The sequence below is a fragment of the Theropithecus gelada genome, chromosome 12 (assembly GCF_003255815.1).
Source record: "Theropithecus gelada isolate Dixy chromosome 12, Tgel_1.0, whole genome shotgun sequence".
NCBI lineage: Eukaryota > Metazoa > Chordata > Mammalia > Primates > Cercopithecidae > Theropithecus > Theropithecus gelada.
In genome coordinates, this window is record NC_037680.1 from 92,893,521 (window position 1) to 92,920,784 (window position 27,264).

Consider the following 27,264-nt stretch of genomic DNA (forward strand, 5'->3'; position numbering starts at 1 on the left):
TTTGGAATCTGACCCTTTCTTGAGGCTTGAGCTGGATGAAAAGAAAGGGGAGGGTTAATGCATTCAGACCCCTGCTGGAGCCCAGAGGATGTGGAGTCAGCTGTCTCGTGACACTGCTATTTTAAGACACTTTGAGATTTTGAAATGAATTGAAGATGGAACCAGCAGCAGGGAAAGGCATCTCTTTATGACCCCTTGGTATACTACTAAGAGGGCTAAGGTGCCTGGGGCTTTTCGTGCTACCTTCCAGAAATGCCCCACAAGCCCAGCACACCTGTGTGTGCAACACACATACACACAGAGACTCATTCTTGGGATTGCCCCATGTAAAACTCCATGGGGTGTAAAACAAAACGCCTGGACACCACAGCTGTGGGTGCTTCCAGCTGCTCCTCCATACAAAGACCCCATCGCCACCACCCCCCTCGCCAACCCCCATTACACCTCCTGGGCTTTCAGGACTCCCCTCTCCACCACCACCCCAGAGAGGAGGAGTGAGACTGTGCCAGGAGCTGAAGTCCCCATCCTCACTCTCGTGCTCACTAATTGGTTATGTGGCAGCTTAATTGGCTGATCATGCATATGTGGAGGTATTTTCAGAAGCAAAATGCTCTCTGTATGTGTGTGTGCCTCGAAGGAGAGCTGCTTGATTTGGGGCATTTGTGAGGGCAGCACAGGCCTGTCACCTCCTCTGGGGACAATGGATGTGTCAGGGCAGGGATAGAGTGGTGGGGGCAGTCAGAGGAGCCCTAAGTTCTGTCTGAATCTGTGTGGCAGGCCCTCATTTCACCCTGGTCCTGCCTGCCTTTCCAGGATAGCTTTTTAATATTCTCTCCCCTTCTTCTATTTCTTATTGCTTATATTCCCATTTTTCTCTGCCTCCTTCTCCTGTTTCTTCTGTTTTACCTCTGTCCCTTGCCATTGGAAGAGTGGTCTCTGAACCAGAAGCATCAACAGGTCCTGCTCCAGACCTACTGGGTAGCCTGCATTTTGACAAGACTGCAGATCAATTACATGCACATTGATGTGTGAGAAGTGCCATTAAGTCTACTCTTATTTCTTCTTCTTTGTTTTTTTTTTTTTTTTTTTTTTTTTTTTTTTTTTTTTTTGAGACAGAGTCTCACTCTGCCGCCGAGGCTGGAGTGCAGTAGCTCGATCTTGGCTCACTGCAAGCTCCACCTCCCAGGTTCATGCCATTCTCCTCCCTCAGCCTCCTGAGTAGCTGGGACTACAGGCATCCACCACCACACCTGGCTAATTTTTTGTATTTTTAGTAGAGACGGGGTTTCACCATGTTAGCCAAGATGGTCTCAATCTCCTGACCTCGTGATCCACCCGCCTCTGCCTCCCAAAGTCCTGGGATTACAGGCGTGAGCCACCACACCCAGTCTTTATTTCTTCTTTACCAGCCCATAATTTGATCTCAGTCCTTCTCCTCACCCCTCCCACCTTCTGTCTTTTTGTTTCCTGTTCTCTTCTGCCCTCTGGCCCTTCTCTTTTCCTTCTTCTTCTCTCCCTCCTTCATTTCTTCCTTTCCTTTCCTTTCCTTCTTTCTTCCTCTCCTTTCTGCATTCATTTATTCATCCATCACTTATTCTCCCTTTTCTATCTGATTCTCCACACTTCTTTCCTTCTGTATCTATTTCCCTCTCTTTGTTCCATCTCTTCCTCTTCTTCTTGCTGAAGCTTAAGAGAAAACACAAATATCCTTTCATCCCCTCCTACCCCACGCCGCCCACCGTGCTTGCCCACCCAGCCCATCTCCTTCCTTTCCCTCAAACTGCCCTGAATCTAAGGTGAAGTAAGCCTCCTGCTGAAGCAGGTGGTGTGAAAGCCCCAGGCCCAGCATCCCCACCGGGCAGCCCTGGGTCGTACCTGCAGAGGATTTTTTGTGCTTATGGCGATGACGTGGTACTTGTAGTAGCACAGCTCGCAGCTCCAGCAGCCCCGCTCGCTGATCCACTTGATGAGGCAAGGCTGATGGGTGCACTTGACCGAGCCATCGCAGCGGCACGGGCTCAGCAGCTCCCCCTGCAGGGAGAGAGCACAAGGTGATGAGGCTGAGACCTACGGTGGCTAGTGGGTGGGTGATGGGCGGGAGCATGGCAGCCTGGTTTGGGCCACCCAAGTAGGCCACAGGCTTTGTTTGGGGGCACCAGACTCCACAGAGGAGGCCTGGGCTCCTGCACCCCCACCATGAGAGCCAAGCCATGTTGGTCTGCACAACTAACAGCTCCGAGCCCCTGCTCCTACTTGATATAGCACAGTGCTATTAATTCCTAGGGTTCTACCAAGATGAGTGGGCTGGCTTCTGCGGAAGCCTCTGCTGTTCACAGTGGGGTGTCAGGCTGTAGAAGCGTCTCTGTAAAGGCTCGGCCAAGGGCTGCAAACTCAAATGCCCTCAAGGACAGACAGGCAACACAGATAACAAAAGCTAGCTAGTGGAGACTGAATTGGAAGGCTCAGACCCAAGTTAAAGGGAAAGCCGCCATCAGCTCTAGCCAGTGTAGATGTGGGGATCTAGGATGTTGGGCAGATGCCCTCACTGAAGGCCTGGGTCCCTCCAGCCACCCTTGGGCCTGGCTGGGGTTAGCTGGGAAGCCCAGCTTGGAGGGGTTGGAATCAGAGAGGCCGAGGACTCAACTGAGCAAGATGGTGTCAGGATTTGAAACCTCCTTTGAGTGGACTGCAGCCTTGGGCTCACTCTCCAGAACGTCCCATGACCATATGTCAGATGGTCGTGGCTGAAACCTGTGTTTTTTGTTTGTTTGTTGTTTTTGAAACAGGATCTCACTCTGCTGTCCAGGCTGGAGTGCAGTGGTACGATCGTGGCTAACTGCAATCTTGATCTTCTGGGCTCAAGTGATCCTCTGGCCTCAGTCTCCCAAACGACTGAAACTACAGGCATGCACCACCATGTCCGGCTAGTTCTTTATTTTTTTGTAGAGATGGAGTTTCATCACGTTGCCCAGGCTGGTCTTGAAATTATGGATTTCCATCTGCCTCTATAATCACGCACTTGGCTGCAGACTGTAGAATCCGCTCTTCCTTCTAAGATTCCTGGAATCATATTTCTTTTCCATTTCAACTCCTATCACTCAAGGATCTCACAGTGGCCTGGAAGAGGTTTGGAATGTCCTTTTGCACCTGGTCTACCTGTCAGCTGTTACTCTCTGTCTTCAAGATGATTTGAATGCCGCCTCCTACTGGAAGTGGTCCCTGGCTGCTCCAGGTTGAGCACAGTGCTTTGAGCTCTGAGTGCCTTATGCTGAGTGACTTGGGTACATCCCTGTTAGCACGCTTGGCGCATCATTATGAGGATCTACGCATATCCCTGTCTACCCACCAGAGGAGCCCCACAAGGCAGGGTGAGGTATTCATCTCTGCACCCCTTTCCTCCAGTGGCAAGCCCTGTACCCAAGGTGCAAGCCCTAAATAAGTTTTCATGTTTGAATAAGTACATGAAAAAATAAATCAAGTGTCTTCTCAGGTTGCCTGCATTGCCTTGCGGAACAGGAACGAGATGCCCACTCCATGAGAATGGGAACCACATCCATTTTGTTAACTCTGGGAACAAACATCTTGCTCAGTGCCTGGCACTCTGTATTTGTGCAATGAATGAACTTGGCAGAAATGCTCAGGTGCTCATCCCCATGAAACCCTCCTTGGTTCCCCACTCTGCTCCTCCAGTATCAACAGGCCCCCTTTGCTGTGGCTCCAGGCCCTTCCCATACCCTCTGTTATAGCGCGCCCCCATTTGCCCCTCACAGGGACAATGTCTTACCCATCTTTGCAGCCCTAACATCTAGTAAAGGGCCTGGTAAATTTTGATACTCAACACAACTTTGAGAGCTGAATGCATGCGTATCTGTCTTATGAACGAGAGGTTTTGCTTCTCTAGGACATGGCCAGCCTTTGGCTCCAGGTAGGCAGCGACCTCCTGGAGAGGAAAAGAAGAGGCGGGACATGCCCACGTTGCTGGGCACTCGGCACACTCATCAAGGCCTAAGTGCCCTTGTACTGAGGAGCTGCTATATGACCCTGAAAAGGAAACAGGAGGGGGTGAGTGGAGAGACGTGCTGGGGGAGGGGCGAAATTCCTCATTATTCGTGGCAGCATTTCCAGGCTCATTAATTCTAACAGGATGAGCTGGGTTTGATTAATCGGGTTGTTAAGCAGCCATGTCAAATTGCCCATCAGGTAAGAGACATTACTTCTGGTCCCTGGCAACAGTGCTGAGCGACAGTGAAGTCTCCATGCCTTGCTTCCCAAGCAGCAGCCAAGAGACAAGCAGGAAGAGCTGCTGCCTGGGGCACAGCTGATAACAATACCTGGGCTCTGGTTGTGGGACCATCAGCGCTCACGGGAGCCCCCCGAGCCTCAGCATGCAAATCTGGGTGGAGAAAGGAGGAGCGTGACCTGGCCTAATCCCAGTGACTGGCTAAGGGTCAAGAGGGCAGGACTATGCCGCTTCCCCTCCAGAGAATCATTCATTTTCCTTTAGGGAGAAGAAAACCCCAAAAGGCAACATAGGGACTTGCTGCTGGCATTACAAATATTAGAAAGCAAGGATGGTCTGGGTGAGGTGGCTCATGCCTGTAATACCACACTGTGGGAGGCCAAGGCAGGTGGATCACTTGAGGTCAGGGGTTCAAGACCAGCCTGGCCAATATGGCAAAACCCCATCTCTACAAAAAATACAAAAATTAGCTGGCCATGGTGGCATGATCCTAAAATACCAGCTACTCAGGAGGCTGAGGCAGGAAAATTGCTTGAACCCAAGAGGCAGAGACCGAGGTTGCAGTGAGCAGAGATGGCACCAGTGCAGTCCAGCCTGGGTGACAGAGCGCAACTCCATCTCAAAATAAATAAATAAATAAATAAATAAATAAATAAATAAATAAATAAAGCAAGGACAACAAACTGTTAGAAAACTTTAACTTTGATAAAGGAAGTGATGATCAGGGATTTGCTGTGGGGGTTGGGGGGAATCCAGAAACAAGCTATTTTAACTCTGGCATTCAGGCAAGTTTTGTGGGTTATGATTTAGTGTATTTCCATGTACATTTCGGGGAAAGCCCATCATCTTTTTAGTGTTTAGGGCTTCTAAAAAGCTTTAACAGGGACTCTTTGCCAACTTCTACTGGTCAGACCTGTATGTCTCCAAGAACAACAGAAGTGGAAATGAGCCAGATGGATTCAGGCTAAACTTAGGAAGACGCTCCTTGCAGTAAACTCTGTTAAAAGCCAAAATGGTGCTACGTGGACACTGAGGTGAATTCCTGCCCCGTCTGCCCTAGTAAAATTCTCTCAATATAATAGATATCCCTAACTGAGGAGAAAGATTAACTGACTCCCTCAAGGTCACACGGCCATCAGACTCTGAGCTTCACCACCCGCTCTGCTCATCCGCCTTCCATCCTCTGGTTCCTGCTGCCCCACGTGCACCTGTGCCTGTAAGTCTCCCCTTCTCCAGGTCCCACCCCAATTCCTGGCCCAGCTCAGACCCTCAGCCAAGTCTCCCATCATTACCCACAGTTTTTCACTTCATCATTTTCAAATGCTCTGAGATTAGAGCTGCTCCTACACACCCCATAGAACTGAGCACATCAGTGATGTACAATTAAAGTGTGCTTACTAATTGAACAGGCCCCAGGGTATGGGAAAAGACAAGCCCTTCTGGCCCAGCTACTGAGGCTCCAGCATTTGGGCTGGGAGGATTACTGTGATCTTGTTTGCAGAGCTCAGCAAACTCCACAGATCAAAGGGGCTCATTAATGCACAGGGCACCAGACACTTCCTCAATGATCTGCTCAGAGTGTTGGGGCCAGAGACTGCCCTGGGAATGACTGAAACAAGGAAAATGGGATCTTCTCTAATCATCTGGCCCCCAAGGGACACACTGTGGGGGAGTGGTGAAGAACATGGTTTTGGGAAACAGCTGCTTCATTTTGGAGTGTCTGTTCACCAGCTGTGCAAATTTAGCCAAATCTCTTAACCTCTCTGAGGCTCCATTTCTTCATCTTTCTATGGCAAGTAACTCTTACCTCCTCAAGGGTAGTTGTAAGGATTTTTTTTTTTCCTTTGAGACATGATCTCACTCTGTTGCCCAGGCTGGGGTTCAGAGTGGAATGATCATGGCTCACTGCAGCCTTGACCTCCCCAGGCTCAAATGATCCTCCCACCTCAGCCTCTTGAGTAGCTGGGACTACAGGCACATGCCACCATGCCCAGCAACATGTATTGTATTTTTTGTAGAGATGAGATTTCGCCATGTAGCCCAGGCTGATCTCAAACTCCTGGGCTCAAATGATCCTCCTACCTCAGCCTCCCAAAGTGTGGGGATTACAGGCGTAAGCCATTGTGCCTGGCCTGTAAGGATTAAATGAGATCATGCATGCAAGGGTTTGACACAGTGCATGGCACAAGTAAGTCCTCCTGTTAAACTGTTACAATTCTAACTCACATTTCTGTAAGAACTTTAATGTCATAGTTTTTTCTTCTACAACTCTATTTCCTACTGTCACTCTAAGACAGGTGAAACAGATAAGGAAGGGAACGACTGCCGAAAGAAAAGAGTCAGTTGAGTCACCAAAAACAGTAAAGATTAAATAATTTTCTAAGAGACTCTGCCCTTCTGGGATGGATAAGGGACCCTGACTTCTAGCCCAAGATCATCCCTTGTGTCACCATGGGGACACTGGGAGCATCTGGGGAACCTTCTTTTCAGGGGATGCCAAACAGAAGAAGAGTGCAGGCCTCTTGTATGGATTAAGTGGGGTCGTGCTAGAGGCAGGAGGCAGGAGGGATGGAGCTGGTGGGAGGGAGAACAGATGTATTTCGCTCACTGCAGTGGGAGACCATAATATGCCTCCCCAAAATACGAAGGCGTGTTGAGCTAAGACGATTAAGAAGCAGCAGATTTAGGAGAGCTCTCTTCTCTTTCTCTATTTGCATAAAAGTAGGACTTAGATTTACAAAGACAAAAGTTATCCTGTCTCCCCCTCTCCATCGGGAGAACAAAAGTAAACACTGAAGACAGCTTTAGACTCTCATTAACCTCCAGATGACACCAGAGGAATTTATATATCTCTATATATGAATATATTAAAAAATTTAATATAAATAAATGTATAAAAATATAAATATAAATATATATATATATATATATTTTGGAGACAGAGTCTCTCTCTGTCACCCAGGTTGGAGTGCAGTGGCGCAGTCTCAGCTCACTGCAAGGCTTACTGCAATAGAGGAATTTATATTAACAAAGTTTACTAAAGTTTTTCTGCCCTTTGTTTTCTTTCCCCCGGAGTTGCTGCCCATAAACACTCAAAGTCCTTTTCCTTTGTCTTGCCACTTCTCTAAAAATAGATTGTTTTTGTTGAAGATGCTATATTAGCCAGAGTTCTAAGCCAGTGAATTACCTTTCATTGAAGTTTCTCCTACGTGATACACACTGCATACTCTAATAAACTTGCTAGTTTTTCTCTTGTTAATCTGTCTTTTGTTACAAGGGTCTGTCCCAACTAGAAACTTGTAACGGTTGAGAAGAAATTGTTTCCCTCCCAACACTGCCAATAACACAGCAAGCTGCAGGTACCAGTCTCCAGTTGTTTCTCCATTCATAGATTTCTTCCTGTTTATTTTGAGCTTGTTTCATTTTTTACCTCTTTCAGTCTGAAGGTCTCGCTTTAGGAGTCCCTAGGTTACCTGGTTGCCATGGTAGTGACAGGTAAATCAAAGACTTCCCCTTCTGCCCACACAGATGCCAGGCAACCCTGCCACTGAGTAGAAAGAAATAAACACAGTCTAGTGTAGCAAAGACAGTCCTGTACCATGTTGCAGTTTGGAAATCTGAGAGAACAGAACAAGGAGACAATAGCAACATCAGCCTTGGGGTACAGTTTAGGGACATATTCCTTAATAAGACTAATACAATGGTTAAAAGCTTGGGCTCTAATCTCAGGCAGACTTGGGTATATCCAAGCTGTTACAATCTGTGTGACCCTGGGCAAGTTGCTTAACATCTGTGGGCCTTGCTCAGTTATCATTCATTCATTAAATATTTACCTACTATGTTCTAGGTTTTGTTTTAGGTGATAAGGATACTACAGTGAATGGAACTGACTAAAATTCTCTAGTCAAGACAGACAATAAATATGATTAAAAAAATAATAAAGAATATGTACCTAAGAGGCTGTTATGTGAGATGGAGAAAAATAAGCAGGGAAAAGGGAAATGGAATAGAAGGAGGGGGGGGGAGTTGAAATCCTACATAGGGTGGCTATGTATGAATGCTTCACTCAATGGAGGTATTTGAATGAAGAGCCGAGGAAAGTAAGGGAGCAAGCCATACAGTTATTTGGGGGCTGAGCATTCTGGACTGAGGGAACATCAAGTGCAAAGGTCCTGAGGCAGAAACATGCCTGGTATGTTCTAGGGGAACCAAAGAGGCTGGTGTCTCTGGGGTAGAGAAGTTTAGAGGAAGAGGGGCAGAAAATGCAGTCAGAGATATAACACGGATCAGGAGTCAGGGGATAGATCAGGCCAGGCTTGTAAATCATTTTAAGGACTTGGCATTTGTAAATGAGATGGGCAATCGTGAGTGTTTTGAGCAGAGGAGAGTGGCATGATCTGATCATATTTGACAGGATCACTGGCTGCTCTATTGTAAACAGACTGGAGGCAAATAAAGGCTGGTGTTGTGTTCACCCAGGTGAGTCATGATGGTGTTTTAGACCACTATGGTAGCAGAGGAAGCCCTGATAAATGGTCAGTTTTAGGAGATATTTCGAGGATGTAGATGTTAAGATTTGCTGATGGGTTGGATGTGGTAAGGAGAGAAGCCGAAAAGTCAAGAATGATGCTAATTTTGACCTGCACAATGAGGAGGATAGGGAGTTGCCTTTAATTGAGATGGGGAAGACTGAAGGAGAAGCGGGTTTGGAGGAAAGATTGGGAATTCAGTTTTGAAAGTGTCAACTTTGAGATGCCTGTTAGATATCCAGGAGATGTCACATAAGTATTGAGAGGTATGTTAATCTGGAGTTTAGGGGAAAGGTCCAGGCTCAAGATATAAAGTTGAGAGTCATTTGGTGTACAGATGGTGTTAAAAGTTATGTGTCTGAATGAGACAACCAAAGCAGTGAGTGTAGGTAGGGAAAGGAAAGGGTACCAAACCTGATCGCTAGAGGATGCCAAGGTTTAGAGGTCAGGAGATGTAGAAGAACCAGCAGAAGAGACTGAGAAGGGAAGCTCAGTGAGATGGCAAGAGTATATTTTTCCAAAAGCCAAGAAGAAGATGGTGTTCCAAGAAAAGAGGGAGCAATGGACCTTGTCAAATGCTGCTGATGGGAATAAAGCATTAATCATGGACTTGGCAAGTTTTCTTTCTGGTTTCTTCTATTTTCTAAGTGCAATATGAAGAAAAGGCACGGGCTGAGAGTGAAGATTGGGGAGGATGCCCTGAAGGTCTGAGGACTGGCATAAAATAGTCATCCAGGAGAGTTCTAGGGTGATTAGACTAGAGAAATAAAGTATGCTTGTGGCAGCACTAAGTGTCCTTTCCTTTAAAATAAAATGGCTCATCTGTGAAACTGAGGGAAGAAGGTAGTAAGAGAGTCTGTTTAGCTCCATGCTTGGCACACAGTAAGCTCTCAGTAAATGCTGGCTAATAGGTAAGAGTTTATAGCAGATCTCCTCATCTCTAAGCCGACCTTCTCACCCACTTCAAATGTTGATCAATTTTCTGGCTTTCTTTCTTTCTCCTCTCTGTAACATTTTCTTATTAATAATTCTATTGTTATAAATATTTCACAATTCTATATACAAACACTTTCACAGACATTATACCACCTACTACCTCAATAGCTAAATGAAGCTAATAACAATTTCCTTCACTTTATAGAGAAGATAGAGAGGTTGTTACTTGCTCAAGAAAATGGAAAAGGAGGGCTGTGGAACCAGTCTGTCCATCAAATTTGCCCATATCCTGTCTGCCCATTGCAGTGACACCTGCCTTCTGTCTCTTCTCCCACCCACAGCAGCCTGTCCATCAGACCCTTACCTTCTTTGTCCCGATGTAAGAGATGGCCTTGCTGGCTCCCCTGTTATGATATTAACACCAAGACAGAAACCATATTGTGCTTTCCCCTGAGTCCCTTTCCTCTAAACCAGTTCCCAGTAGGTAGTATTTATTGGGTATTAATTGGTGTGTGTTTATGTTAGGGGGTGGGACAACATGGGGTTTTACTTCCCCTTCACACTTTATTCACAATCCCACCCTTGGTGAGGGGGAGATATCTGTTAAGACCAAGTTAAGGGACAGAGGTTTTTGGAAGCATAGCAACCCATTAAAATTTACTCTGAGATGGAGTCCACATCAGCAGGAAATGTCCAGTTGCCTTGTAGTTGTTCCACTGTGAAGACTCAGAGAATCTAAAGCCTTAAAATCAGAATTTCCCCTCCAGGGTGGAGGTGGAGCCCATGTGTATTGGTGTGGGGAGGAATGGGTATAGAAGTAGAAAAATTCACCGGATTTGTGGAGGAGAATAAGGAGAGATGACAGAGATAGTAGGAATTCTCCAGTGTCCATATTAGATCGTCTCTATGATGATAGACTTGCGAGAGAAAGTACTGTTTTGCAACACTTCTTGGACTCCTATATTTGAGGAACCAGCTAACACACACACACCCAATTTTATTGGCACAACCAAACTGTGTGTGATATTGACCAACTATTTGTGTCTGTGATCTGGGATGGTGGAAAGGGTTAGTCGGGGGAGGACACAAAAGGGGATCACCAATGGGGCCAGCGAACAGAAATAAGCTAGGAGAAACCAGAAGATTCCAGTGTCTTCTTCCTTCAGGACACCAGGCAGTAATTTCTTCACTCTACAGACCTGTGGGAGGTCAATGTATTTTGGTATCAGGATCAAGAAAAATAACCTATCATAAAGACCTTCTTTCCAACAAAGATTGTGGAGGAGAGATGAATGGAGAAGGCTTTGACTCCTGCTGCCCTAGAGAATGATTAAGTGAGTTTCCCCCTTATCTGTGGGAGGCAGGCTGGCTGGCAAGATGACCTTCAAAGATCTCCCATGGCCCTAGAATCCATTGCTGTTCACAGACCAGCCAATCTGAATTCTCCTCATGTGGTGTCTGATAGTGTGTGAGCAGCTCTTTGTTTTCTGGTTGGAGTCTGTCCCAGCCAATCCTTTAGCTGCACCACCTGTCCATGGCATTTCACATGCTTCCTTCCCAGCCGGCTCACAATGGGATTCTTGCTTCCCTCCTGATCGCACCAAGGCCAAGTCTTGGCTTCAGGAGACTAACTGTGTTGACACTGGCAAGAGGAAATAAGGCATTGTTGCAAGATAATTTGATTAAAAAAAGAAAGAACTCTATTACTAGGGAAAAAATATTTAAGGCCTTAATGAGCTGTAGTTATCTACACTAAATCCAATTAACCACATAATTATTTCTAGTTCTACTCTCCTACCAGCAGTTTACTTTCACACACACACACACACACACACACACACACACACACACACACGTTTAATCTGCTTCTGTCTTCATGGAATATTTTCCAGCCTTTCTGCTCATCATTTCAATGTAAAAAAAGAATGTAAAAAGAGACAAGGAAAACAAACAGATCCAAGCCAAACCCTCCAAAACTATGCTTTTCATTTTCACAATAATTATTTTGTTCCTACAGTGCTTTTCTCCCTATAATTTTTCTGGTATAAGACAAATGCACCTATTCCCTCTAACTGCCTCTAAATTTACTCAACTGGTACTAGAAAGAAGAACTTAGCCTCACAATAATTGAATTTAAATAACATCCAATTCTATGAAGTCAAACATGATCTGCATAATAAACAAACCAAGCTTTACGGGGACTGGCAGAAAAAAAAAAGGTCACGTTTAATGTGTATATTTATAATCATATCTGTATTTCTAACGACCTACATGTGTAATATACTGTCCGTTTATCTTTCTGCATAACTCATCATTACCATCACCATTGTTACCAAACAGCTACAATTAAAGACTGACCTGCTCTCAGTTCTCCCCCTGGCTAAATAGAAAAACATAATTTAGATAAATCTTGCGTGACCAGAATTGGTCTGTTTGCATACGGTGGGCTGGGCCTGTTTCCAAGGTCCAGGCCACTACCCTGGAATTTCAGGGATGCCAGGTCACCATGTTCTCTCTCTTTCCCAGAACTCAAGCCAAGGCAAAGGCACAGGCTCCCTGGCAAGTTAAGTGGCAAATACTCTTGCCTCCTATGAGCAGCCCTCCGTGATCTCTGCATACAAGCAGAGGGATCCCAGCCTCGGCTGTGCAAAACTCTCGTGGTGGTGTTTGTAGGAGCTGTGGTGAAATTCTTCAAAAATTAATTTTCAGTCACTGTAATTAATATTCAGTATGTTCGGAGAAACAGCAGATGTTGCAAGTGCAAATGAGCTGTGATGACAAGTTACACTTCACTAATGTTCCGGATCATGGCCCTAGGCACTTAGAACCCCTTCTGTGTATCACTGACTCTTACAAAGCAAATAAAGCAAGATCTTTCCTACGAATCAATTCCAGCTCTGCCACCCTCTCTGGCTGGCGGCCACGGGCTTAAGCAATCTAAGCCCTGATTTCTTGGTTCTCAGACTTTAGCTTGCGTAAGAATCACCTGGGAGGCTTGTTACACATTCAGAAGCTCAGGCTTCACTCCAGAGATTCTGATTCCGTGAAGACCCTCTCTTCTCTTGAAGTAAGTTTGGCTGAGACTCATTTTGTGAAGCGCTGGATCAGATACACCTCAGCAAACCTTCTGTCTCCTATATTACTTTAAGATTCTTATGTATACGAAGATAAAAATAAATACCTATAGCTGAAACTTACCAGGTGCCAAACCCTGTATGCAAGCATTGACTGCTAGGTTCAAATCCCAGTTCTTCCACTTGCTAGGTGAGGGATGCTGTGCAAGGTACTTACCCACTCCAAACCCCATCCACACCATCTGCAGCTATACCGCTTTGCTAGTGCTTCTGCTATTGTTGCAGCCTCTCTTGGTAGCTCACACCTTTGAACATGTACTAGAGGCCGGGTATTGTCCTGAGCACCCGACACGCACGGGGTGATGCAGCATGGTTAGCGGGGCAGGCAGACCCAAGCTGGCTGTGTTGAATCCTTGCTGACCTGGAGTGAGTTTTCTCAGGGATAAAGTGGGACCAAAGATATTTCCTGCTTCCCCAGTGCTCATGAGGATTCAGTGGGATAGTAGAAGGTGAGGGGTTTTTTTTGTTTGTTTTTGTTTTTGTTTGGTTTTTGAGATAGGGTCTTGCCCTATCACCCAGGCTGGAGTGTAGTGGCGTGATCTCAAGTTACTTCAGCCCTCAACTTTCTGGGCTCAAGGGATCCTCCCACCTCAGCCTCCTGAGTTGCTGGGATTACAGGCATGCACCACCATGCCGTAATTCTGTTTACTTTTTGTAGAGATGGGGTCTCACCATGTTGCCGTGCTCGGATTACAGGCATGAGCCACTGTACCTGGCTGTGAGATGTTCTTAGGACCCTGTCTGAAACCTAGGGAGTGTTTATTGTGGTGTCATTGGTGGCTCTCAGGTACCCACCTATCTATCCTTCATCTCTTCACATCCTAACAAAAAGAGGTAGGGAGAGGACACTGCTCTCTTGGCTTGTGGACAAGGGGTGCCTTCCGTGTGTGGCCTTCCCAGCCACCTCACTCTACTGCCTTGTAAATGAAGTTCATCAGTCTGAAACCTGAGAGTGCACAGTTGCCTGGAAGCCTAGATCATGTGTGTGGGTCATAACTTTGCTGAAAGCCAGCAGTCTCCAGGTGTGGCTAACAGCTTGGTTGTGTCAAGGGGAGGAAAGGACAAAATAGATACCCCATGGCCAGGCGTGGTAGCTCACGCCTGTAATTCCAGCACTTTGGGAGGCCGAGGCAGGTGGATCATGCGGTCAGAAGTTCGAGACCAGCTTGGCCAACATGGCGAAACTCTATCTCTACTAAAAATACAAAAATTAGCCTGGCATGGTGGCCCACGCCTGTAAGCCCAGCTACTGGGGGTGGTGAGGCAGGAGGATCGCTTGAACCTGGGAGGTGGAGGTTGCAGTGAGCCAAGATTGTGCCACTGCACTCCAGCCTGGGCAACAGAGTGAGACTCCTTCTCAATAAATAAATAAACAAACAAACAAAAATAAATAAATAAAAATAAAAATACAAAAAAATTACTCAAGCCTGGTGGCATGTGCCTGTAGTCCCAGCTACTTGGGAGGCTGAGGCAGGAGAATCACTTGCACCCGGGAGGCAGAGGTTGCAGTGAGCTGAGATTGCACCACTGCACTCCAGCTTGGGCAACAGAGTGAGACTCTGTCTCAAAAAAAAAAAAAAAAAAAATTCAGATACCCCAGCCCTTCCTGCACCTGCCTGCCTCCATGTCTCTTCCTAAGGACTCACCCCTCCCCAAGCCTTCTTCCTGCACATGTGTGTTTCTACCTTCTGTGACCAGAAGAAACAAACAGGTATTAAGTTGTGAATGTTTACAGCCATCTCCTCTCTTCACCTCCCAGCTTTCAGGTAGGGCTGTGAGCTTGTGTGTGTTTCCAGGAGAAACTGGGGGTTTTGTTTTGCCTACAGAAAGTGAAAGCAGGGCCCAAAGGGTAAAATGATCTGCATCTTAAGAGCTTAGCAAGGAAAACGGAACAGGAGAAAGAAAAAGAAATCTCTGCCCTATCATTTTCTCTACCCACTTTATAAAGACATTGCAGTAAACATTTAAATTGTTTTTCAATTCTTTCTCTATATGGGACTTGTATTTCTTCTTCATTATCAGCTTCATCATTATACTCAATTTAAACTGAAAAACCTGCCACCCAGAGAGGGCACTGGCCTTCGTGAGGGTGGCGCAATGGGGCAGCACTGAACTAGGAAAAAATTCAAGACCAAACCCTGCTCTGGGCTCAGAGCGCCAAAGGGTGGGTCCTGCGCCCCTGCGAGATTGATGCCTCGTCGTTCTCACCAGGTGATAGCCGTGCCAGAGTCTGCTGAAAACCTGGCCCAGTTCTTTTCACACCCCTCAAGGAAACGTACTATTCCTGAAATCTTGGCTCCAGTTCCCTGTCAGGAATAAGCACGCTAAGTAGAATCTGAATTACTATGGCGTGTGAATAGACTTCGGTCTGTTGACTCCGAGCTTCTGCTAAGCTGCTCCAAGTGGCTGTAGCTTCTGTCATCTTGGCAATTTTATTTTCTGTTTCAAAGAATTCTACATCCCTTACTTCTAGAGCAGGGAAGGGCCTGGTCATCAAAGGTCCTCCTCTCCTCCCCCAGCCTCTGGTCAGACTGCCTACCTCCAGTCTTGGCAGATGGAAGGGAGCCCTGGGGTCTTCCTTGCTCACCAGTGCCTTCCAGTTTTCCCATTCTGATCCGTATATGAAAATCAACATGAGACAGGGCCAAAGCTCATAGAACAGCCCACACCTCTGCACTCAGGGATCAGGGGGATATTTATGGACCAGCACTGTTTCCATCCAAAGGAGAGAGGCCATAGCCCATGGTCTTCTTCTTCGTTGTTGTTGTTGTTGTTGTTGTGTGTGTGTGTGTGTGTGTGTTTTGAGATGGCATTTCCCTCTTGTTGCCCAGACTGGAGTGCAGTGGCACAATCTCAGCTCGTTGCAACCTCCGCCTCCCCTGGGTTCAAGCAATTCTTTTGCCTCAGCCTCCCAAGTAGCTGGGATTACAGGCATGCACCACCACGCCTGCCTACTTTTTTTTTGTATTTTTAGTAGAGACGGGTTTCTCCATGTTGGTCAGGCTGATCTTGAACTCCCCACCTAGAGATGATCCGCTCGCTTTGGCCTCCCACAGTGAGCCACCACGCCCTCATCCATGGTCTTCTCTTAGGAGCTATTCAGCAGTATTGGTTGAGCACTGACTCTTAGCCCTGGTGTTGAGAACTCAAGAAGGCACCTGCCCAAGGGCCATTCACAAGCGAGGACACACTCTCTGAAATCCAGATGGATTCTCAGCTTTTGCCATGCTTTTCAGGCCTGCATTTCACTTAATTAGTAGCTGGTATATGACATATTACCTTTTTTATTTCAGATGATTAGATAGTTAAGCAAGCAATCAAGACCTGCTGTTCTCAGTTATTTTCTGGGATTTGGTGACCCAAGCTCATGTTCCCCATCCTCTTATGCTTCACAGTTATTTAATCTTCATTCATCTTCTGCTCAGCCATCATCCGTCCACCCCGAAAAGTTCTATTTTTAAATTCTATTCTCATGTCATTGATCATTTCAACCACTTTATTTTCTAGACTACTTTTTGCCAGTCTTTTAGGTTTTTTTGTTTTGTTTTTAACAGGGTCTGGCTCTGTTGTCCAGACTGGAGAGTACAATGGCACAGTATGGCTCACGGCAGCCTTGACCTCTCAGGCTCAAGTGATTCTCCCACCTCAGCCTCCCGGGTAGCTGGGACTACAGGTGTGCGCCACCATGCTTAGCTAATTTTTGCATTTTTTGTAGAAATGGGGTTTCAGCATGTTTCCCAGGCTGGTCTCGAACTCCTGGGCTCAAGAGATTCACCTGCTTTGACCTCCCAGAGTGCTGGGATTACAGGCGTGAGCCACTATGCCCAGCCTCTGTTATGTATTTAAGGTATGTTTTCCTGCTACATTCAAGATAGCCATAGATGTACATGCCTAGAGGCTGGGAAGGAAACATGATTCCCATCTTAAAATATCTTTTAAAATGTATAGATTTATTATAAATCAAAATGTTCCTCATAACTACAGCCCCTTCCCACACATATAATTCCCCCTAAATCAGGAACATAACGTACAGCCTGTTTTTAACTTGTATTTTTCCATTCACACTATGTCACGAAAAAATTCTCATGGTGATCCATGATTTCACAGGTCCTGTCCATGAGTTTCCTGAGAAGACAGTCCTGGAGTGGAATTACTAATTCAAAGGACATTTTTAAGGCTGTTAATATATACTGCCAAATTGGCCTTCAGGAGGATGACACAAATTTCCATCTGTATCATCTGAGCATGTCACTATCTGCTGCTATTGCCTCATGTTCAAGGTCTTGTCCTTTCTCCTCATTCTCATGGGCAACTGTCAACAGTACCACCACTGTGACCCTGAAAAGAAAGGCTCAGAAGACGTAGACCGTTGGGTTTTTGTTGTTGTTGTTGTTGTTTTCTTGTTTTCTATTTTCTACCTTTCTTCACACTGTAGGGAAGGAGTGGGATGTGGCTGCAGGACTGGGGAAGAGCTAAGTCAGAAATGAGCAGCAGTGCAACTGTGGCAATCTTGGAGGGGGGTCTCAGCCATGAAAGAGAACCAGGGGGTGCCTTGCCAGCTGGAGGCTGCAGAATCTTAGCTTGGGTGCTTTGCCTTCTCCTTGGAACTGACGGATGACAGGAATAACTTGGAGTATTCTTGTCAAGTGTCTCAGCATAGTCAGTCTCTGAGATGGCAAACTTTAGGGCAGAGACACCTGGGCTGAAAGGTCCCACATTAAAAACCTGTCAGTCAGATAACTGCCCACCACTGCCTTCTGTAAGATACCTGGATGAGGGAACCCCACACTCTTCCCCAGTAAGACTCTTGTGTGACTAAAAGACTCTGTGGTTAAAAACATATCTTAATCTAACCTGTATTTTCCCTGCTGCAATTTCAGCCTTTTCCTATCTTTTCATGGTGAATGAACAACACACAGGCTTTCAGATCAGACGACTTCTGGCTCTGTCATTTACTAGCTGTATCAGTTAACACCAGCTGCTGACTTCACTTCTGCATATGCATTCCGAAATTAGTGTCTTAAAATAACAACTACTTATTACTTTTCACAAGTCAACAAGTTGGCTGAGTGGTTCCGCTGATCTGACTTGGTTGATCTTGGCTGAACTCACTAATGCATTGGCTAGACACTGTCTGATTCAGCATAGGTTGACTGTCCTCTGCCTGATGTCTGTTATCATCCAGTAGAATATATGCTGGATACATCCAGTAGAATATATAAATATATGCATTTAAGAAAAAATTCAAATGTGTATATATATGCATTTAGGAAAAAACTCAAATATATATAATATATAATATATATTATATATATCTTGAGATGGACTTACTCTGTCATACAGGTTAGAGTGCAGTGGCATGATCACAACTCACTGCAGCCTTGACCTCCCAGACTCAAGTGATCCTACCACCTCAGCCTCCCAGGTAGCTGGAACTACAGATGTGCACCACCACACACAGCTAAATTTTTTGTATATTTTATAGAGAAGGGTTTCATTATGTTGCTGAGGCTGGTCTTTAACTCCTGGGCTCAAGCAATCCATCTACCTTGACCTCCCAAAGTATTGGGATTACAGGAGTGAGCCACCATGCCTGGCCCTTAAATGCATCATTCTTATGCACTATGTTCTACATTCAAAGCTCAAAGATAATAATAATAATAATAAAAAACATTATTCCCATGGCTTCTGTTGAATCCCCAACTCCTAGCCTGTGCCTCATCAAGTGTGCCCTCCATTCGTTCCAATGGGCTGGAATTCGGAGACTAAAGGAGTCAAAGAGTATCTCCTCCCTTTGTTCCCGGGACCATTCAGTTGTGAAATGACCTCTTGGCTTGCTAATCTGGGTCCACTACCACAAATGAAATAGAAAGGAGTCAACACTTTTGCATTAACTGATGATTCTTAATAGAGGCAATAAGATGGGAAACCCCCATTTCCTAATTTAAATGTGGCTTTGGGGATAGGATAAGTATCCCGGCCTCTCCTTCGCTAATCGGGCTCCAGAAGGGACATTAATTGCAGCCAGCCCATCCTGCTGGGAAGACCCAAGGCTGCCAGCTTCCTTGATGAGAATGGAATAGAATTTTAATTGGCTGTGAAAGCATCATGGCAGGAGGTACAGGGAAGAGTTGGTCTGCTCCCCCAAAGCAGGTGAGAGAAGCTCCAAGGTAAAGGACTCAAACAGGTGCATGGCGGCAAGAACCTCCCATGCTCAGGGGCCTTCCTGGCTGCAGCACCACAGTTCCAATTCCAGGGCTGGACTCCAGCCTAGGTGAAGGACCTTCTCACACTTGGGCGATCAGCACAGGATCATGGAACCTGTGAATCTTCTCATCTCTGTGCTTCTCCAACTTCCATGAGAGAAGCACCACATAGTTACCATCACTTGTGTTGTCAATCTTCAACTTCAGAGAGCTCTCCAAACATAAGCCCAGCTTCCCAGTGTACTGTGTGTGCATGCCATTTGTCCATTTGTATGGTTTGAAGCAATGGCACAGCATTCCTGTACTGTTGTTTCAGAGCAATGTGAATTTATTTCACTCAAATAAATTAATCTAACTATGCTTAGGGAAAACTTGTTCTCATGGCAATGAATATGTCCTTTCTGTCATGGCAATTTCTGGAACACAAATATGGAAAAGAATGACACGTGAAGGTCAATAGATGTGACTATGAAAAACAAGACAATGTGGCTTTTTAGCATAAATGTACAATGATGTATGTGGTTTTTGGAGAATGTTGGACAAATTACTTAACCTCTTGGTGCCTTAGTTTTCTCATTATTAAAATGAGGGCAATAGTATTACTGATCTAATAAGGCTTTTGGAAAGAATAATGAGATGTAAAGAGCTTAGAATAGTGCAGAGTCTTAATAAAGATGTTTTTGCGATTCCTTCTAGTGAAGTGACATAGAGAAGTGGGACCAGTCATTGACCCACCCAAGTTCTGTCGACCTAGGGGTATAATAAATCTGTTGGCAAAAAGCAAAGCAGAACAACAAAAAACTGCAAGCAAAATCATTGCTTTCAGGAGACTATTTTGTGAAACAGAAGCTTGATAAAAATTCAGAATTTGCAGTAAAGTCTACTTCATTAATACTTTAAAACTCACAGCAATAAACCATCACTTAGAACAACTAAGCAGTTTTGTTTTTATTGTGCATTTTGATATTTATTTTCAAGTTTTTATTGAAAGTTCATCACAAACTCAGTAAGGAAGGTGAGCAATACATTGAAAAGGACCATTGAAAATGGAATTTTAGGCCAAGTGTGGTGGCTCATGCCTGTAATCCCAACACTTTGGGAGGCCGAGGTGGTCAGATCACCTGAGGTCAGGAGTTCGAGACCAGCCTGGCCAACTTGGTGAAACCCCGTCTCCACTAAAAATACAAAAATTAACTGGGTGTGGTGGTGGGCGCCTGTAATCCCAGCTACTTGAGAGGCTGCAGCAGGAGAATCACTTGAACCTGAGAGGTGGAGGTTGCAGTGAGCTGAGATAGCACCACTGCACTCCAGCCTGGGTGACAGGGTGAGACTCCGTATCAAAAAAAAAAAAAAAGGCATTTTGTAATTTATAAAGATATATGTATACAAATATAAAGGATCCTAAGTTATAATCCCCCCCAAAATCACACCTCAATTCCATTTCTTCTCTCACAGCTCCTTTCTCCATTCATACTTCCTGTTTCTTCATTGAGGCATAAAACATCCTGGTTTAGGCTCAGAACACAGGAATGAAAATAGGGAAGAAGGCCGGGCGCGGTGGCTCAAGCCTATAATCCCAGCACTTTGGGAGGCCGAGACGGGCAGATCACGAGGTCAGGAGATCGAGACCATCCTGGCTAACACGGTGAAACCCCGTCTCTACTAAAAAAATACAAAAAACTAGCCGGGCGTGGTGGCGGGCGCCTGTAGTCCCAGCTACTCAGAAGGCTGAGGCAGGAGAATGGAGTGAACCCGGGAGGCAGAGCTTGCAGTGAGCTGAGATCCGGCCACTGCACTCCAGCCTGGGTGATAGAGTGGGACTCTGTGTCCAAAAAAAAAAAAAAAGGAAGAAAAGAAGTGAACAATGCACAGCGTTCTCTCTGAAATGGCAAGAACTTCATCTCCTAGAAAAAGCACTCAGAAGTCCTTGGCCTTTGGAAAAAAAGAGCTTGAGGAAGATGACATTGGTTCATGTCCTTAAAAGGCAGAACAGGCCTCCCACTATCGAAAACAGCTCATTCCCCTGCACACCTGGTCCTCAGATCATGGGTGGGTGCCCAGGCTCCTGTGCTTAATCTTTCTTAACTGGACCATCAGTGCTTGGGAAATGGGCAGGATGGTCATTTAAAGAGATAATTGACTGCACAAATCAGCTCACCTCTTCAAGGGATAAATTTTCTCACACTTTCTGACTCTGTAATAGGTCAGGAGGTTGTTGGAGACAGAGCTGACTTTTTCCCTGCTGTCCAAGGTCCTGAAATGAAGTATGGCTGGGCCACTCGACTGGGAGTGCAGTTATGGAAGCCAATGTTAGTGTTGCAGAGAGCGCCGATGCCCAAAGTGGGTGCATCTCTGATGGTGTAAAGGATGAAGAACAAGCTCTGAGAAAGGTTAGGTAAGTTCCTGGCTTTCAGTCTGTCCCCTCCACCTGCCAAGTGAGCAAGTCTGTTCCTCTTGCCAAGTGAGCTGCTGTTTTTCTCATCGGTTATATGGGATGTTGGATAAATCATCTCTACTAGTCTGGTTTTGATTTTTAAAGATTTTATAAATTATACAAAGGTTCTGTAGATGAAAAGCAACACCAGATTCCAGGAATTGCTTAAAAGTGAGGTAGGCCAAAGGCATAGAAGCAGGAGTTCTTTGTAAAGGAAGGGAGTAGCACACTTCATGGGCAGGTCAAGAGGTCACCTGGAAATGGCACCACCCGCTACTGGAAACCTCCTACCCACCCCAGGACCCCGAAACAGGGAACTTGGAAAGAGAAATTTAGGATTGTACATCTGTAGCACTACAGAGGGTGAGACATATGGTCATGGGGGTACTCAGGGTACTGGAAAGATTTGCTACCTAGAGCAGAAAAAGGTAGATTTCTATTGCTCACCGCAAATCATTTATAAAAAGCTTCTGATTCACTTTCTTATGCATCTTAGCTTTTACTTGGCTTCTCATATATACATATAGATTCTAGAATGACTTTCCTTGACATGGGGACATAAGTACTATAGGTATTGAAAAGGAGCATCTTCAGTTGTAGCTATAAATCATCTTTCTGGTCTCTAGCTTGATTTCTCATTAGTTTTCTTGGCTTGAATTATGACTTGACAGAATATGAATACCCAGGGGCAAAGGGCCATTAAATCAAGGTGCCAGACTTGCAAAACTGACACCTAGATCCCTCAGTAGAGGAAAGAGAAGCTGTTTGTAATGACTGAGGACAAATAGAATGATTTCTCTCAGGCCAAAATTTCTCTTAAGGTTGATCACCTCTTCACTTCTTGTCCTAATTCTCCTTGCACTCTCATCCAAATAGGAGACTCATCATTCCTGAAATGCATATGTTATAAGGCCAACATAATGTATTTTTGTTTTTATTCCATTTTTGTTTTTGCTCTATAAATCTCCATCAGTCAAGTCTGTCTGAGACCCTAGGGCATTCATAGGGAAACATTCATAGGGAGGCTGAGGTGGGTGGATCACCTGAGGTCCAGAGTTCGAGACCAGCCTGGCCAACATGGAGAACCCCCATCTCTACTGAAAATACAAAAATGACCCAGGCATGGTGGCACGTGCTTGTAGTCCCAGCTACTCAGGAGACTGAGGCAGGAGAATCGCTTGAACCCAGGAGGTAGAGGTTTCAGTGAGCTGAGATCACGCCATTGTACTCCAGTCTGGGCAACAGAGTGACACTTGTCTCAAAAAAAAAAAAAAAAGAAAACCTTCATACACTGCATGGAAGTCATTCAATTCAGCATGCAAGCATCCCATGCGTCCTGTTCCTTATCATTCACTAGCCTGTCAGTGACAGGGAGCTTACTACCTCACAAGGGTACCCATTGCATTAAAAAAACATTGTTCCAATCAACAAATGCTTGCTGGAGAAATGAATAAATATTAGATTACAAGCTGCAGGAGGGCAGGACTATGTGTAAGGCGTGGCAAAGAGGCATTATTAAAGATATGAAGAGAATCAGGATATCTGGTGATGTGTGCCTGTACTGGTGAGTCCGGTATGCATGTAGAGCCAGGAAAGGAGATAGGCAGGTATAAGTTCAAGGTTATAGTGTTCAAGGTTCAAGTGTACCAGGTCTGTCTGAATGTTCATGTGGTCTTGGTCTATGGTTTGAATGCTCTTTCGCAGCAATTTCCTCCATCACCTGTCCCACCTCTGTCTTCTGGGATAAATCCTTATTCCTATTCACCTTAAGTATCACCTTTCTTTGTCTGGCTCTAATGCTAAGACAAAAATGCCAGAGGCAAGAAGAATGGTAGAGAGGAGGAGAAGAAGAGAACATGGGACAAAAGAGCCAGACTGGGGTGCTAAGGAGCTGCCAAAAGACTCACAAGAAAAGTAGCAGAATGGGTGGGCAGGCCCTCACTGCCTGAGCCAAGCCAGCACCCATTCACACCTACAAACTCAGACTCTATGACCAAGAGCACTGAATCTGTGAGTTTTTGACCTTCCACTAATCCGACTGGTGTTATCATAGGCCCATGTGGAGATGGAGCAACTTGCATCATCCTGGTCATATGAAAGAAATCAAGAGCTGATTGTCCTTGCCAACCATCTCCCTGTACTCAGCCCGTTGGAGGAATGACATCACATAAATCCTCAAACATAAAGAGGCAGAAGGACCATACACATCTAGCCTTGGCATCCCATGTATCTAATCTAAACATTCTCTGTTCTCGCCAGGACATCCCAACACATTACCTAACCACACCCCACCCCTCCTGCACCAAAATATTTTTTTGTAATAGTTGTCATTATCATTATTATCATCATCATTACCATAATTATCATCATTGTAGAGACTGTCTGAGTTCACCATTTCAACTCCAAGGACATTTTGATTCTGTATTTATACATGAAAAGTTTAATTGAAATTATATCTGCATTGATAAACTCTCATTGACAATCTATTCTCCGAAGAGAATTCTCTTTAGCCAATTTAATTTTTGATCAATATTTTAAAATATAGAGCAGTTAAATTGTTTCCATTTTTTCCCGTTTCTAATTTAATGTTATTGAAACTTTTCCTTGGGATAAATCATTTTATAAGTAAAATGGGCATTAACCCATTTTACTTTTTGATAAGTTGATCAGTTTTGGATCCATATCAAAATTTACTAATTATAGTTCTGTCAATGAAGACTTTATTGTGTGGCTTTATAATCATTCCAAATCTATTTTTTTCTAGATCAAAGTTTGCAGATCTGAATTTTGTCAAGAAGTTGTAATCTTCTGCCAGATTTTAATAAACTATACATTTAACTGAGGGGGGTTTTGATCACTGTCAGTTTTATCTTATACTGAATATTTCTAAACATCATCAGAGTGAAGGTGTCCTGCCGTATAATAGCAAGGGTACGTTACTAACTGCTTAGTATATGTGAGCATCAAGAAACATTATCTCATTTAATCCTACAGCAGTGTTGAGGGATGGGTGTTATTATCCCCATTTTATAGATAAGTGAACTGAGGGTAGAAATGAGGTCACTTGTCCAGTCTCATACAGAGAATATGTAACAGACCTGGGAATTAAAAACCAGGACTTTGGGTGTTAAAATCCCTCTTTTTTTTTCTTTCCTACTGTACTGTTTTTTCTAGTGTCTCTCAATTCATTCACAAGTATACTGTGTTCACCGACTGTACACACATCTCATAACACATTTTGCCTTGTTTTTGCCTACTTCCTGTTCTCTCTCTCTCTCTCTCTCTGACACACACACACACACACACACACACACACACACACACACCCTTTGTGCTCCCAGTAAAGCACAACAGACTGCCACTGTGCTCCAGGCCTCACCCTGGGAGCAGCACGACTTCCTCTCTCCTCCCTCCCTGGTAGGTGAGTCCCACAGTGGCCCCGGGGAACCACCTAGAAGGAGCTCCCAGGCCAGCATGTTAGGTGGCCCTCACAGGTGTGCCTCTGAGTTCCACCTGGGAAACCTGAAGGAAGCATCCCCGCAGGGACTTACAGGGGCCCAGCCGCTGGCTGAGGGAGTCCATCAGTGTTGTTTTATTTAGAAAGGAAGAGCATGGTTTCTCGGTGGAGCACATCCAGACAGTTTCCTTTTTTACAACAAATTACAAGGGGGGTGGGAAGGAAAGGAAATGGAGGAAGAGAGGGAGGGAGAGGGGTTTCTATTTTTAAACCCTTGCTAGGCATTAGCTCTGTGGAAGTTTCTGTGAGGAAGGAAGAAGGAAGAAAAATGGGAATGAGCAAGGGGTAATTGGTGGGAGGGGTAAGGTCTAGGGAAGCGATTTTCAAACCTACTTTTTTTTTTTTGGAACTGGAATCTTTTCTCCAAAGGTATCCTATGAAGAAATGCCAATATAAAAAACAAATAAAAGGGGAGCTGTTTATCGCCATGGACATAGGCAGCTTCCCGAGCCCTGCCCACTTGGCTTCTCCCCGGAGCACATGGAGGCCCCCGTGATAGCTCTACTGAAAACAGGTTGAAACCACTTGTTGAGCAGGGTAAGGGAAAAGGATCACATTTCCATGTATTCATTCATTCATTCGTTCATGAAATACTTATTGATGCCTAGGTGCTGAGGTGGGAGCACTGCTTGAGACCAGGATTTTGAGACTAGCCTGGGCAACATGGCAAGACCCTAACTCTACAAAAAAATTTTTTTTAATCTAAAAAACTTAGCTAGTCATGGTGGCATGCATCTATAGTCCCAGCTGTCTGGAAGGCTAACATGGGAGGATTGCTTGAGCCCAGGAGTTCGAGGCTGCAGTGAGCTATGATTAAGCCACTGCACTCCAGCCTGAGTGACAAAGCGAGACCCTATCTCAAGAAAACAAAAACGAAAAAAACCTCAAAGTTGAGGAAAATATGTCAAATTGCCTTTAGACAAGACAAAAAGGCTGGGTGCGGTGGTTCATGCCTGTAATCCCAACACTTTGGGAGGCTGAGGCGGGCAGATCGCTTGAGCTCAGGAGTTTGAGAGCGTCCTGGGTAACATGGTGAAGCCCTGTCTCTAACCCTCAAAAATACAAAAATTAGCTGGGGTTGGTGGTGTGTAACTGTAGTCCCAGCTACTTGGGAAGCTGATCAGAGGATGGCTTGAGCCAAGGAGGCGGAGTTTCCAGTGAGCTATGATGATGCCACTGCACTCCAGCCTGGGCAACAGAGCCAGACCCTGTCTCAGAAAAAGAAAAGAAAAAAGTCAGGCACATGGAGCTCTATCCTGGACTCCAGGCCCTACTCCCTAGAATCTGTTTCCTGTATCACCCACGCTGAACGCTGAAGATAGGACTGTGCAATCCATATAGGCAGACGGCACAGAAAAGCCCTACAGTGTGCCTGGTACTGCCTAAGGTGTGGCTTGTGAGCCAGGCCTGCACTCTGCTTCTGGAGTTGTGATCCTCCCACTAACTGACTTGTGCTTCCCAGCATTTGCCCCTGAGAGTCCTCAGAAAGAGATCTTGCAAACTGTTATAGGAGCCCAGACTATGATGTATGTGTGCTGCCTAGACAGTTATATATCATTCATAGCTCATTAACCTGAGCTAAAAAAAGCCACTGCCATAGCCAGCTGTGAATCCTCCAGGGGCCGATCCTGGTTTGATTCTAATTATACAACCTGCTTAGCAACTCCTGGTCCCCTGTTCCCATTTTTTTCCTATTTTTTTCAAAGAATGGTGTGGATATTCAAACCTATTCATGATTTTCATGTTTGCTCCTTGTGAACTGCAGAAGCAAAGTATTTGGAGAGGGAAGAGAATGGTTATCATGGTCAAAATGAAGTCTTGGGACTAGTTATAGATTTCCATCTCCTTGCCTTTTGGTCCATCTTCACCCCAACCACCAATCCCCTATAAGCATAAAAACTGGAGAACTAATTCTAATGGCAATGTGTCTTCACAAAGCATTTGGTTCTGAAGATCTCATGACACTTTAAAGATGGTTTCTGGAAAACCTAATTAACCCTCACAGTGTGTCTTTCAGGGAAGAGCTTTTGATCTGCATCTACTCTGAAGCTGGAACAGAATAAGACAGGTGAAAATTATAGCAGGAGAAATTCAAGCTAGAAGAGAGGTAGAATTACCAGATGGTATGGACATGAAATAGATTACCATGGCAGCTGGTATAACTCTTTTTCCAAAATATTTTTAACACAGGCACGATCTCCCTATAGTGGACATAGGACACTTTCCTTTGCTCATCCTGTTCAACTCACGTGGTCCACGTGAAGCTAA

At 45.1% G+C, this 27,264-nt stretch overlaps 1 protein-coding gene across 1 annotated transcript in view; it reads right to left on the reverse strand.

Annotated features, from left to right (window-relative positions):
* MARCH4 (membrane associated ring-CH-type finger 4) overlaps positions 1-27,264 on the reverse strand; it is a 112,006-nt gene that overhangs the window by 24,232 nt on the left and 60,510 nt on the right. The window contains exon 2 of the mRNA XM_025404950.1: positions 1,876-2,031. Within this exon, the coding sequence (XP_025260735.1) occupies positions 1,876-2,031 (156 nt within the window). The remainder of the gene's footprint in view (positions 1-1,875; positions 2,032-27,264) is intronic.